The sequence below is a fragment of the Ambystoma mexicanum genome, chromosome 1p, assembly GCF_040938575.1.
Source record: "Ambystoma mexicanum isolate Mex_15411 chromosome 1p, UKY_AmexF1_1, whole genome shotgun sequence".
In the NCBI taxonomy this organism is placed as follows: domain Eukaryota; kingdom Metazoa; phylum Chordata; class Amphibia; order Caudata; family Ambystomatidae; genus Ambystoma; species Ambystoma mexicanum.
In genome coordinates, this window is record NC_090921.1 from 799189877 (window position 1) to 799203876 (window position 14000).

Genomic DNA, 14000 nt, shown 5'->3' on the forward strand with positions numbered 1-14000 from the left:
TGATTTATTCCCTATTCACCACCCCACCCTACACCTTATATGCCCTCCCCCTACCCCATATGTTTTGATGTTTTTTTCGGCAAAACATTTTCGGCAAAATGTGCCGTGGAAAGAAAAACGGGCGATGAATGAACGTCATACCACACACACGACCCTTATCATGGTCCCCGCCCCTGTTCTCATCAGAGTCCTTGCCACAGTCCTAAATCCAGTGCTCGAAGTCTACGAATAGAAGTAGTGGCACTATGGTCCCTGCTGGCCTGCCCCCGTCCCTACAAACCCCATCGCCACTCCCCCTCCCACGCGCTATCCAAACCCCCAAACAAACACACCTGCTGTTGAAGGGAACGTTCAGTGCAGCGCACTGAAATCCAAGTTTGAACTTCGCCCCACACTTTTATTTGAAAAGTAAACTATTTCGGAACGGTTTCTTTTTAAAATAAAAGCATAGGAACAGTAAAACTTAGGGGAGCACCGTTCCCACCTACTTCGAACACTGCCTAAATCACAGCCTCAGACCTCGTCACAGTCTTAGTCCTCCTTACCTCATTATAAGTTTGCCGGTCTGGGTACTACGGTACCAGTAAGCATGTCGGTATCGTAGTTCCCGGACCGGCAAACTATGAGTTCTGCTCGCGGGTGCCATTGCAGCCGCCTGGTCTAACCTGGCGGCCACAATGGCACCTACAAGCAGAGCATGTTGGATGCACCGGCACCGTTCATAAGGGTGCCGGTGCATCCGGCTTCCCCATTCCATTGATCCCTATTGGGCTCAATGGGAATGGGGAAGATTTTTTTCGGGCGCCCAGGAATGGGCAAATACCAGATCCGGCAAGGCTGTAATGACCCGGTAATTGCCCATTTCTGGGCGCCGAAAAAAAATATACTGGCGGCAGCCTCGTAATGAGGCCCAATCCCCATCAGACTCCAAGTAAAAGTACTGGTCAGAAATCTTAGTCCAAGTCCTTGCCACAGTCAAGGACCAAGCCTTCATCATAGCCCTAGTCCTCATTTCAATCCCTGACCGTCTTAGTCCTCATCAAAGAACTAGTCTCCCTTTAATTGCCCCTCGCATCCAATCTTAGTCCGAGTCTCAGTCACATTCAGTCTCAGGCAGTGTCTATGTCATAATCACTCTGTCAGTCTCTCTTTCTGTCTCTCTCACTCTGCCTCTCAGGCTGCCTCTATCTCTCTCTCCCGTCTCTCTCAGTATTGCTTCATCTTACTTTTGTCTTTACCTTCCCTATGTCCCTCTTTGCACCTCTTTGTCTCTATCTCTCTCACACTCTCTCTGCGTCACTCTTTCTCTCTTGCTTGCTTTCTCTTTCCTCCCCTCTCACTGAGGAGCATGGGAAGGCCATGAACAACATCAAGGTTACATGGAGTGTTTGGTAGGGTGCTGGACACCAGATGCATAAAATGTGAGGCACTCTATGGGAATGTAGCTTGGTTATGCCGATACACCCACCCACTAAAACATCATATGGACCTGCATGTGATAGTTCCACTTTTTGTGAGTGAGTGAGTGAGTGCCAGAGCCATGCTGTCTGGAGGATTTGATGTATGCATGAAACGTTAGCTTTGTTATTAAGTGTGAGCCACGTGGGCAAAAACTGAGTAGAGCAGCTGTTTCAGCTGCCCCATAGGTAAATGGTAAGGAATTAATATTTCTCAAATGTGCATGGACTAGAAATGGGTATGTAACTTTTACGCTATTGGATCCGCTTTACATCTGTTATAACTAACATGTGTACATGAATGTTGAGGCTCTCTTTGCATGGCTATGGCTGGTAGGCTGGACCTGGGTCTGGTTAAAGCACAATATTATCATTTTACGGAAAAACAGTTGCTATCAAGCAGTATGTGCCCTCCTGCACCTGGTCTTATATATCATGTATGTCTGTATTCTATTTTGAGTGGTAAGACCTATTTTTGGCCCAGTAGTGAATGTATTGTTTGGCGTTACACCGTTCTGATGGACACTGTGTATAGTTCATGGTAATTTGGGCTTTCAGGTGTGTTAACATTACTGGTGATGGCATGGTGTATGGTGCAGACATCAGACGCATCCTAGGGGCCCCTGTAGCAGGCAGTGCAAGCTGCAGACTTTGTGCATCAGCTGCCGATATAAAATGTTAGGAGCATTTAATCTGCCAACAGTGGCTAACAGCTTTCATAACAAAAGGCACATGATGAGTAGCTCTTCCGCCTGCATGTTCTTTGAGCTTGGCCAGTTCTTTATGGGGACACCACAGGTTCATGCCTATTTATATAAAAGGCAAGGCACACTAAAGGATAAAACTATTTCATTTGGCAGAGTTGGTTTGTATCTAGAATAGACTGAATTTGCACTGTGCCATCCCTGGTCACTTTGGCACATGAAAGACGTAAGATCCCGGCGGGTGAGAGGCAGGGCGAATATAGGTACTGCACCCTCGGGCCCCATTTCCATCAAGAAGCCATTTAAGGGTCCAACCAGAAGAAGCACCTGTTCTCTAACTCATTGGAGAGTATTGAGGGGGCCACAGAGGACAAGCTGGATCTTAATGCTCCTGCTTAGACGTGATGCAATGTCACCTCTAACGGCCGTGGATATGGTTAGCAGTCCTGGCATATCTGGAGCATCCTGCAAGTTGTGCTCAAACAGACCACAAGGCCATTCCAAGAAATAATCACATCCCTGCACCCATGCTGTATAACTGTCTGTAGTAATCTGGTTTACAGATTAGCAGTGAGTGTGAGGTCATCTGCAGTGGAATGTTTGTGTGGAAGGTTCTGCTGGGTGACGGTTGGTGAGAAAGAGAGAGAACCTGTGAGGAGTGAAGATAGGTGTGGGGGTGAGCCCGGTGTTTCCCTTGTCATCTTGTGTCCCCCACCATCCCCGTGTCTGGTGGAGGAGTACAGGACAAGGACAATAAAGAACCTGAGAACTTACTTGAAGTACTGGTGGTCCATCATTGTTAAACTGTCCTTAGTTTCTTCACTGAACTGTGCCTTCAATATTCGATCTCAAAGCAGATCTGAGTTTCTGTATTGTTTTTTTAACAAAAGTCTGGCCTCTGGCAGTATCGCTTGTGCATTAGGAGGGCATTTGACTTTATCCATGCCTGGAAGACTGGCGGCCCGAGGCGACAGAGAAGAAACCTGGGGACTCTAGAGACTCCGCTGAAGAGGAATTGCCAAGTTCAGCAGGACTTTAGGGTTCATCATCAATGGGGGCCAATGGAAGGGTAATCCATCTCAGGAATTCCTAGACCCAGGAGCCAGATTTCTCCCAACACAGGGTAAGGTACTGTGGCCAGAGGCACAAGCCGAGCAAGCCAAGCATGCCCCTGATTCTGCGATGAAGAAGAGTAGGACGTGGAGTAATGAGGATTACCCACAAGTGATCTGTTCATTATCAGTACATTCTGTAAATAGTAACTGTTATTATTACATGTATTGTGAACATACTGTGTAATTTATAAAACCAATGTATTTGTGTTTTATGTTTTTGTACTTTGATATGTGTGAGAAGTTGCTAAGTAAACTGTAACACACTAATAAAAACAAAATTATCATGGGCTGGCTAACGTACTCATCAGCACGTGGGGAAGTGTGTAATCATTAGAAGCAGGGTTAGAAACAGGGCTCATCGGCACCAGTGGTAGTGGATAGGGCTCATCATCAGGGGCAGAGGGCTCATTGTCAGCAGCCAGGCCAAGGGCAGAACTCAACATCAGCACCAAGGACAGAGCTCAACGGGAGCACCAGGCAGAACTCATCAGCACCAAGAGCTCGTGGAAAGAGCGCCCCCTCAGCACCATGGCTAGTGCGCCAGGGACAGGGTGCATCGTCAGCACCACGGGCAGGGTGCAAGCGCATGATCGGTATAAGGACAGACCTCTTCTTCAGCAAAGGGGAGCATCATCAGCAGCACCATGGACAGGGACGCATGTAATCACACGCACTGAGATCAACACCGGGAACACCGGCCTGAGCTCCTCGTCGGTAGCAAGTGCAGTGGGTAGAGTTCGCCAGCAGAAGCAGCGGCAGGTCAGCTGTTCACTGGCTGCGCTCTCAGAGGGGGAGCAGGGGGAGCACAGGGGGCTGGCTCCTCTGATGCTCTCCACTACCGGCTCGGATAGGCTGCAACATCCTGGCCGGCCTCTCTCCCTCCCTCCTCAGCGGGTTGTGCGGATCCATCGCCCCACACCCTGCCTTTGCCCCCACCCTCCCGCCTCTCACCTTGGGGAGAGGCTCCTCCGACGGACTGAGCCCGCCCCTTTTCTTCAGTCCTGCGTGGATCTCTTCTCCATCACTCCGAACGGCCGGTCTCTCGTGTGGGCCCTCTGCTAGCCCCCCCCATCCCCCACCCCACGCAGGCTGAGTGGATCCCGTTTCTGTGCGTACCCCCTGCCCCCAACTGGCTCCCGGCAGGCGTGTGCGTGTTTTCCCGTGGATGCGCTCCTGTCCCTCGCCAGGCTTGGGGTCTGTTGCTGTGGATCTCGCTTGCTCTGGAGACTGTGGATCCCCCTTCCCTGGGGGCTGCACCCCCCCAACCCCGCTCCCCACCGGCGTCCCCGGGGACAAGGCTTGCGTGGACCGTGGGAGCTGCGGCGCGGGTGGGATGCCCCTCCCGCAGTGAAGGTCCCTGCTCGCAGCAGAATGTCTCCCCTGCTCTGGCTCTGCCTCTGTGGATACCTGAGAAGTAAGTGTCTGCCCTCCCTTATACCCTTATACTGGTAGATATACCCCTCTCCGCACTCCCCTGCCCCCGAAGCACTCACTCCATCGATGCGAACCTGATCGCAATTCCAGGGTCTAACATTACCCGGCCTAATACAGTCTTTATGTGTTTGAACATGACATAATCTGGCAGGTGTGGTGGAAAGGAGATACTAGGTTGCAATCTAATGTGGCATACTATCATTTAACACAGCAGGCGAAATGATACAATACAAATGCACATAACGACGGACCATGACATAATCTGAGGTAATGCAACATAATCTTGCTGTTTTTTCCACAGCGCCCGGAAACTTCCTTTAAGCGGCACGCGGCGCTATATAAATATCGCCGTTGCTGGTGACACCCTTTTGGGCTCTGGGGACTGGATATCCTGAGAACTCGCAGACCCTCCCCACCCCCCACCCCCCAACAGTCGTTCAGACTGCTATTCGTATTATTAGGGGGTGTAGGGGTGTACAGAGCCGCGTGGATCATGCCGGGCCGAGGTCGGTGCTGTGCAGCGGGCCTGCCCGCTCTCTGTACTGCCCAAGGGCGAAGGGACATGCCAGGTTCCCTGTGAATACGGGGTCCAAGGCGGGCTGCGGGTGCGCTGCGGGTGCGCTGCTGAGCGGCGCGGAAGCCACCGGACCCGGCTCTGTCCGGGATGCGGAACCGCACCGGCCGGTTCCGCGTAAACGCATCGTTTGAAACTTGCATTTTTACTAAAATATGCGAACGCATTCTGCAGCGTGGACTCGGGGTGTCATTAGAGCCGGAGAGCCGCCTGGAAGTTATGCATTAGAAGCCTGTTTGTTGGCAGCCCCAAAGGGCCTGGGTGACAGCCTGCGGGGAAAGTGGGTCATTGAAAGCGCTGCCTTGTGTTGGAAGCGCTGCCTTGTGTTGGAAGCGCTGCAAAATCCATTGCACTCTGGACTCCTGCGGGGTATTGCAGAGGCACGAAATGCCCCAGCCCCCTCCCATCCCCCCTCCCCTGTCGTGTGGAATTCTATGGACACACACGTGTGTGTGTGTATGTGTTTGTGTAGGCAGTGCCTCTGTGCGTGGTAAAAGAGGGCTCGCATTGTTTACGTTGTGTGTCCGGGGGACTGGGGCCGATGTTGTGATGTGAATGTGTGTACGCAGATATTGTGCCCTCTGCACATATATGTATGCGAAGAAGTGCACTTTGCGTGCTGTCATACGGGGAGTGGTCATGCATTATGCTGTGCATGGTATAGACACATATGAGGGGAGGCCTATTATGCCGTATTGTTATGTGGTATATCGTGCAGTGCAAGAGTTGGGATTGCTGCCTTTTCAGTACATGATATTCGTGTGTGCAGTGAAGTTTTGCACTTCAGATGCGCCCGTTGTGGAGTGATGCAGTAAGATGATGTTAGTATGCGCAAAGACGTTTTGTGCCTATTGTGTCTATGTTGTGTGGGGCGCTTAGCCCGGCATTTATATGTTCAGTCGGGGTGTATGCCTTGTGTGTGTATGTATGTGTATTGAGTTTGGGCAGTGAGCATTAGGTACATATGCAGTATGGGGCAGTGTGTTCATTGTGTATATGTGGACTGGGGAAGTGCGCATGTCTGCATGCGAGTAGGCTTGCCTGCGCATTGTGTTGATGTGGCGTGCGGTGCTGGGTTTATTGTTGGTTTGTGGGTTGTGGTAATGTGCCTCTTCTGTGTATGTATGCCGAGTGGCGTAACGAGGCCGGTGCCTGCCTCGAGTAGCGCTCTGCGCGGTGCTCAGGTGCTTGCAAAGTGCAATAGTGTAGCTCGGGTCATAGGTTGTTTCTGCACGTTATGTTAGACCGTTTTTATGTAGCACAAAGTATGCAATGTTCCTGCATTCTTGGAGAGGCTGGCGTCTCTGTGAGAGGGACATAGTTCTTTTCAGCTGGTTAACCTCATGTGGTTTCAAGGTTGTGTTGTATACAATGTTTGGGTATGTGGCACAGGGTGGTCCGGCTTTGGGCCTTGCACAGCGCCTTGCTGCCCTTGCTGGTATAAGTTACTTCATATCATGATTATCTTTCGATGTGGAGTGAAGCAGTGGGAGTGCTTGTCTGTACGCAGGCTTAGAGAGCATGTGTTGTGTGTGTGCGAAGTAAGACAGTAGGCTTGATTGTGCATATTTGCAGATGGGCTGCTGCTTTCTAGTGTTTATGTGTAGTGGGGTAGTATGCTTTGTGTGGTATGTTGTGGGGCAATGGCGTGGACTAGTGTGCTTAGGTTTTCGTGGAGGGGAACATTGTAGATTGTGTGCGTGATGCATGGAGTGGGCCAGTGTGCATGATGTGTTATGCGGGGTGTACATTGTGTAGTATGTAGCTTGTGATGTGTGCATATCATGTGGAGCATTGTGTCCAGTTTTCATGTGTACCTATAGAGAGGGTGGTGTGTATGTGTCTGTTGAGAGGTACTTGGTAAGTGTCTGTGGACTGAGCAGTGTGCGTGGGATGGTACTTTGGGAGTGGAGTGGTGCACTGTTTAGCTTTGTAGAATTTTGGTTTATCCGGCAGGGGCTGGGGGGTTGGTGGCAAAAAAGTCCCAATGTAACCAGTGGCATAACACAACATTTGGGGGCCCCCCTGTGAGCCATGCTGAGGGCCTCCCCCTAACAACTCAGCAACAATTCACGGGTTGCGCCACACTCCCGGCCGGCCTAGACTCCCACGCTTGTGCAATACGCGCGAACGTGCTACTGCAGGGATACTATGCACACTGCACTAGGAGAAAGATATACATGTGTGTTGTAATGCATTATACCGCACACTTTCTGAGAAAAATTGGTTAATGGGCCAGAGTGTTTGCAATTGTTTTGTAGGGTAACACCAATCTACAGTAAAGCATGCTAGGCCACATTTAGACACACCTAGAGTGGTTGCACCAAAATGCCAGTCGAAGCAATAACACTTATCATGGTTATTTGATCACAGATGCCCAGAAAAATATACAATGCTGCAGGACTGCTTAATCAGAGATGCCCAGTTAAAAAAAGTCAAACCAAACTACGAAATTACTAGACTGGCTCCACCAAAATGCCTCTCTAGCCACTAATACCACATAACAAGCCTGCTTAGCCTGGACATGAATGACCATTATGATGTATCGCACCCCGTGTCCCAACCCTCAAAATAAGCTTCTCGGCCCAGAATTACCTCCACGTCCCTTTTTCTTGTCCTAGAGCTTACGTATGAGACTCATTGCCCCATTGGTAATTACTGGGAGGAGTAAGAGTGGGACTACAAGAAAAGGAGACTACAGGTAACTAAGCCATGCCTTACCTCCATTTCCCTCTACCTAATCCCAGTACTTGTGTATGAGTCAAAGTGCCTCATACACAAGTACTGGGACGAGGAAGACAAGGGCTATGAGTAATGATGTTCACCAATAAGAAACCAAGGTATTAAACATAACACCATTGAGCTGGCTGGGCTTCAGCCCCCCCCCCCACCTTGACATTTTGGGCTATGTTGACTCTACCTGACTGACATACAGAGCCATTGCCGGACAGAACAGGACAAAGATATTACACGGCACCTGGGTTACGCTGTTAACAAAGGCCCAGCAATTACTAAAGTAACGCATTTCAGTGTTAGTACCTGCATTCAAATGCATAATTCTTTAGGTAATTGAAATCTTGGTGTGGGTTTAGTACTTGCATGCCAGGGAATTCATTGGAAGGGTAGAGAGGGGACAGAGGGCTGCTTATTCTCACAGCAGTCTATATGTAGTTGCTTTCAGACTTAGAGAGAGGTAACTGCTTGTAACATTTAAGCTGCACTAGGTTTGTTTCATTAGTAGAATGCATAAAGAAGTTAGATGGACCACACAAATAAGTTTGCCCCTCCCCACCGCCTGTGAAGTTAGCACCTCTCCCAACATTTGAAGGGCTATCACCCCCTCTGCCGAAATTTAGGTTTCGCTGTGCCCCTGAACACAAGTACACACACCGTTCAACATACCCACACACACACCCAGCCACCCATACATTTAAGTGTGCACCCTTTTACCATACACTCACACAGGCAGCTACCTATACATTTAAGTGTATACCCTTTCCTCATTCAGGCACACCCAGGCAGCCACCCATACATTTAAGTGTGCATGCTTTCACCATACACTCGAACACACACACACATGTCATGGGGTTGAGGGATCCCTATTGCTTCAAAAAGAAATGGTTTCTTTTTGCAGTTACTCTGACTTCATAAAGTAATTATTTCCGTTAAGGACCAAACCATAATGGAAATAATGTCTTTATGAAGGCAGAGTGACTGTCATAGAGCTCCCCCACGCCATGACATGGAGGCCTCCATCTTAGAGGCTTCCATGTCATGTGGGGGAAAGGGGGACCCTCGGACCTCAAAAAGAAACAGTTTATTTTTGTAGTCACTCTGCCTTCATAATGAAATTTGTTCTGTTACGCTGTGTTTTGTCCAAGTCCTGTTACGCCAGCGATGTAAACATATGGGGACTTACACACAACTGGCCTTTCCTGGAGGAGGGGGGCTCAGCACCCGCATACTTGGTGCCCCTGGCAATGTGTGCGGTATGTTATGGTATTTTACTTGGTACGAATCACCACTGTCATTTTCATGGTCTCTAGGCGCTCCGGTAGATTTGAAAAGGAAGGAAGGCTTGGGTGCGGGGTTAGCTATTGGGATGGAGAAGGAGAGCGCAAGAGAGCTTTGTCATGTTGGAAGATTCATGTCGGAAAAACCGGTCAGTGTTTGTTCGGTATGCTTTGGTTGGTGAGGGTTCGGTGCTGTTTTTGTGTGTGAGTGTGTGCGGTGTTGTTTGCGTGTCTGTGGTTTAGTTTTGTGTATTGTGTTGGGTTGAGTTGGCTGTTGCAAAGTGTATGACTGTTTGTGGTGATTTCAAGTTTGAGCTGTGGTAGCGGTATGCGTGTGCTCAGTTCTATCTACCTATGCTTAGTTGTGGATGTGCAGAGTGGTGTGGGACAATATGCTTGTGTTTGTGAATTGGGCCAGTATGCTCATTTGTGTGTGCTGCATATGTATTGGGGCGATATTTGTGGTTGTGCGTACCATGTATGATGTGCCTGTGTTGATGTGACAAACGACCGTCCGTATCAACCAAGAGCATGTGCGCAACATAAGATGACGTTTCCTTAACCTCTCAGTGAAGCATGCTAGGAACCACAGGGAAGTCAAGTTCTCACCTGCGAGGGTGATTGACATGTGAGTGACAGGGCGTGGTACGCTAGTCAGTTCAGTCCTATTGTTCCTGTGACTCGCAACGCAACAACGCCTCTCAAGATCAGCCTGGCGCCTTTCTAGCGAGCCCCAGGCATGCTGCTGGTGCGCAATACTTTGCAGGCAGAACCATGCCATTTACCACGTCTGAAATCTGCCTATGTTTGTGATAACCTGTTACTCAGTGACTACAGCTCCTATAGAGGCCCTCTATATCTAAGGCTACACACAGCTTTCCTTATGATTTCCACACATTATTTTCAAAGCAGTGGTAAACGTCAGTCACACAATATGCGCCATTCTTTAAACGGCCTTTTGATTAGTCTGTTTAAGTCTTTCAAGAAGGAATAGGTGTAAAAACGTATAGGAAATGGTTTAGGCTCGTATCAATTGCCAATATATATATATTTTTTTTTTGCGAAAGGGAAACTAAGCAATAGTAACCCTAGAGGGTATGCACTCCACCCAATCAGCCGTCAACAATTAAGGCTGCACCCTATACAAAAACCTTCCAGACGTAAGTCAGTTCCTCATTATGTCCAGTTTATTAACTTCTTCACCATTTAAAAGTAAAACGAGAGAACCACGGTGCGACGCGTTTCGCAGCGTCCTAGCTGCTTGTTCACAAACAAAAATTCACACCACACAGTGGTGATCATATAAGAACACCTCATCTCCATGGTTTATGCTCCACAGTTGTCTCTTTTCTCTTTCACCAATATGCAACACGAATCGTTGTGTACAATGTAAAGTATAGAAACCATGGCAGCCATTTTACAATGGTTTGCATGCATCCAGTGGCATATAGTCATGGGTACAGAAACCCTATACCTAAGCACATAACATCAGGTAGGGAGTTACCCAAATATGTCCACCATGTTCCATATAGCTCCAAGTTGTCACCCAATTATTCCAAAACCGAACATCATTTCGAATTACTTCGTTTTAAAGTGCTTAATGCATGGAGATTTTAGCAGCCACAATTAGTATTCCCACAATAAAGTGCATAGTGCAATTATTATACAATGCATCAATTTTACTTACTTTACTTAGTGCATAAATATTATAGCTGCCATAATTATTATTACTATGATAAAGTGCTAAATGCAATGACTCTAAAAATTCTCTTATTCAATTTTGGTTGATCTATACATAGAACATTGGGAGAATTGGAAAACTTTTTTTCCTACACGGTGGACATACAGTAAACCTCCCTGTTCAAACTCAATGCACACAATTTGTCTGGTGCACGTGCGTCATACTTCCAATTATTTGAAGAAAATGCTGACAATGAAAGTGCATAGTGCTGACTTAGTCCATAGGATAAACAGTTGTCGAACCCAAATTCCCTAATATACTGGTATTCATGTGCTCTCAGGTTTTGGTACAATGTACTTTGGTTTGGGACAACTGTGTATACAACTAAAAGACCACAACGAGATATTAAAAACAGTTGTTAAAAGGCATAAAAGAAATATCTTAAAATGCTAAAATACTAAAGTGCTAAAACACAAAATACATGGAAGGAGTCTAGCAGCTAATTAGTTCAAATTCATATTCTGTAGTAAAAGGCAATCTTTTGCAAAATCTGTATATACTAACAGTACTTCATCGCGATGAGGACATATGGTACAGGAATAAATCCTCTGGCTTATACATTCAAGTCCCCAAATACATTTACAATTCCTCATCAAGGTTATGTCCCCTTTATTTTTTGGTATCGAGGTCTAGAATAAACCTTGTTTCCATTTGTCGAAGTTCAAGTTCTCGATTACCCACTCTGGGATTTCCCTTCACGTGATGCAAACCAAAAAATCTCAGACTGTCAATCTTCCCTTCATGAATTTCTCTAAAGTGTACTGCCATCGGGTACGATGCATCAAAGTTCTTTATAGCTCTCATGTGCTGTAACACTCTAAGTTTTAATTTACCAATAGTGCTCCCAATATACCAAAGATCACAGGAGCACATGAGAGCATATACCATGAATTCTGTGTTGCATGTCATTCTCGTCTTTAATTCAACCGTATGGCCTAAGATCGGAAGTACATAAGTAGTTAGTTTACGGCATGTTGACATGCCTTGAACTCCGTACACAGAAACCATTGATATTACCGGTTCCATGTAATAATGTTGCCACAAAAATCTCGCCATGCAAAAATATCGCCGAAAAATTGTCGTTTTTTGTGGCGACATTATTGCATGGAATATGCGGGGGACACCCCGGCAACCCCCAAACTTAATTGTTTGTCTTTTTACAATTTTTTTTTGCCCCTGTCGCCATATATATGGTCACCCAAATAATATCGCCACAACATTTTCCCGGCGATATTATTTACGGCGACCATATATATGGCGATATTATTACCTGATACCATATTACCAGTCAGCCAAGCGGCAGGGTTGACGTTTTGGTTATCGGGTGCATAAAACTGCTGACAAGTAAATCCTTGATGGAACAAGATTTTCTAAAAGTAATATTCACTCTTTCCTCGAGATGGGATGACAACATTTCATCTGACCGTGTTACATGCCAATGTCACTGAAGTATCTTGCGTACAATATTAGAATGTGTGCCATATGTGAGAATGAGTCGAATCACGTTATCTTTTTCTGTTTCTTCTGGTGTTCGATTTGTTAGAAGTAGAGTCGTTCAACTCAAATTCCGGGCTCTTAGATACGCTCTTTCCAGTATGGCTATATATATATATATATATATATGTAGATAATGATTTGTTATTTATATAGTGCTTTCGCCACAGTGCTGTGCAAAGAACATTTGTGCACGCCACGCATTTATCACTCAACCAAAGTAAGTTGACCCTCGGTTGGGTGATTCCTTGTGTACACACATATAATGAAATAAAGCATTCTTAAAACTTTAAATACTTGTACCTTGTTGCACAACTAGATCTTAGAAATGATCCGGCCATGTAACTAAATTGCGGCTGCAGCGCCACTGAACCAAAGAGTTGTATCCTGGCAACTCATTTAATCTCACGGGGCCTTCCCTTCCCAAATTGCCGACCCCTAGAAGCCATTTAGTGTACCATGAGCACTACTGCAAGCCTCGCTACAGTGTTGCTCTATAAATCATTGGGACTATTCATATAATGTACACCACAGTGCCATTTGTTTCTCAGCTCACACACGGAAATACGGCATGTTTTGTATTCTGTTTAATGATATGATATGATATGATATATGCCATTTGTAACGCACCTGTACACAGGTGTTTCTGGGCGCGACAAGACAAGGAGCGGGAAACAGGAGGAGGACAAAACAAGGATCTTACTAGGCCTTGTGTGATTCAGATTGCGCAAGTGCCGGGAAGGGGAGAAGTGCCAGGGGGGGGGAGAAGGCAACTGCTGCGAAGAATTTACGTTATATAACCATATCCTACTTGCACACCTGAAAGGCAGCACATGAAACATCTCAGATTTTGTTATCTGCAGTTTATTTCTTATGTTCATAGGCTGGAATTTGCCCCATTGAAAACACTCCCAATTGTGGGGGCAGAGGGTGGGGGATAACCAAACTCTGGTACATGGAGTTACAGTGATTTACCCATGATTGCACAATATGGTCAAGTGGAGGAGCCGGGACTAGATTCCAGGTCACTTGAGATCACAGTCACCAACCTAATCACAAGATCCCGAAGAGGTAGAGGCTTAGTGATCTCTCTGGCAGAGAGGATCTCTCAGGGTGCCAGCGCTTCTGTAAAGCTGGTAGGGCGGCTGTCGAGAAGGGGTACATTCCGCCAACGCATTACAGTATACTCACCCTTCCCCGCCAACATCCAAGTCCTGCTGCCTTCGTGGCGAGGCCCAGGCAGTACAGTATTGCACTCTTCTTGGTTTAGAGTACCCAACAGGTGGCATACCTCCCAACTCATCACACCTGGTGGGTGTTCATCCTCATGGCACGCCTTTTACTTGTCCCCTCCACCATGCCCCAGTACACTTCAGTGGGCACTCACCCACTGCAAAGACGATTCGATAGCTAGAGATTTACGATATGATGCAAGCTACCTTGTATCCAATGGAGACATGACGTGAGA

General features: G+C 47.2%; 1 protein-coding gene across 1 annotated transcript in view; it reads left to right on the top strand.

Annotated features, from left to right (window-relative positions):
- The first annotated feature begins 3773 nt into the window (after positions 1 to 3773).
- CHRNB2 (cholinergic receptor nicotinic beta 2 subunit) overlaps positions 3774 to 14000 on the top strand; it is a 401185-nt gene continuing 390958 nt past the window's right edge. Inside the window, exon 1 of the mRNA XM_069652039.1 lies at positions 3774 to 4690. Coding sequence (XP_069508140.1) covers positions 4648 to 4690 — 43 coding nt within the window. The 5' untranslated portion in view covers positions 3774 to 4647. The remainder of the gene's footprint in view (positions 4691 to 14000) is intronic.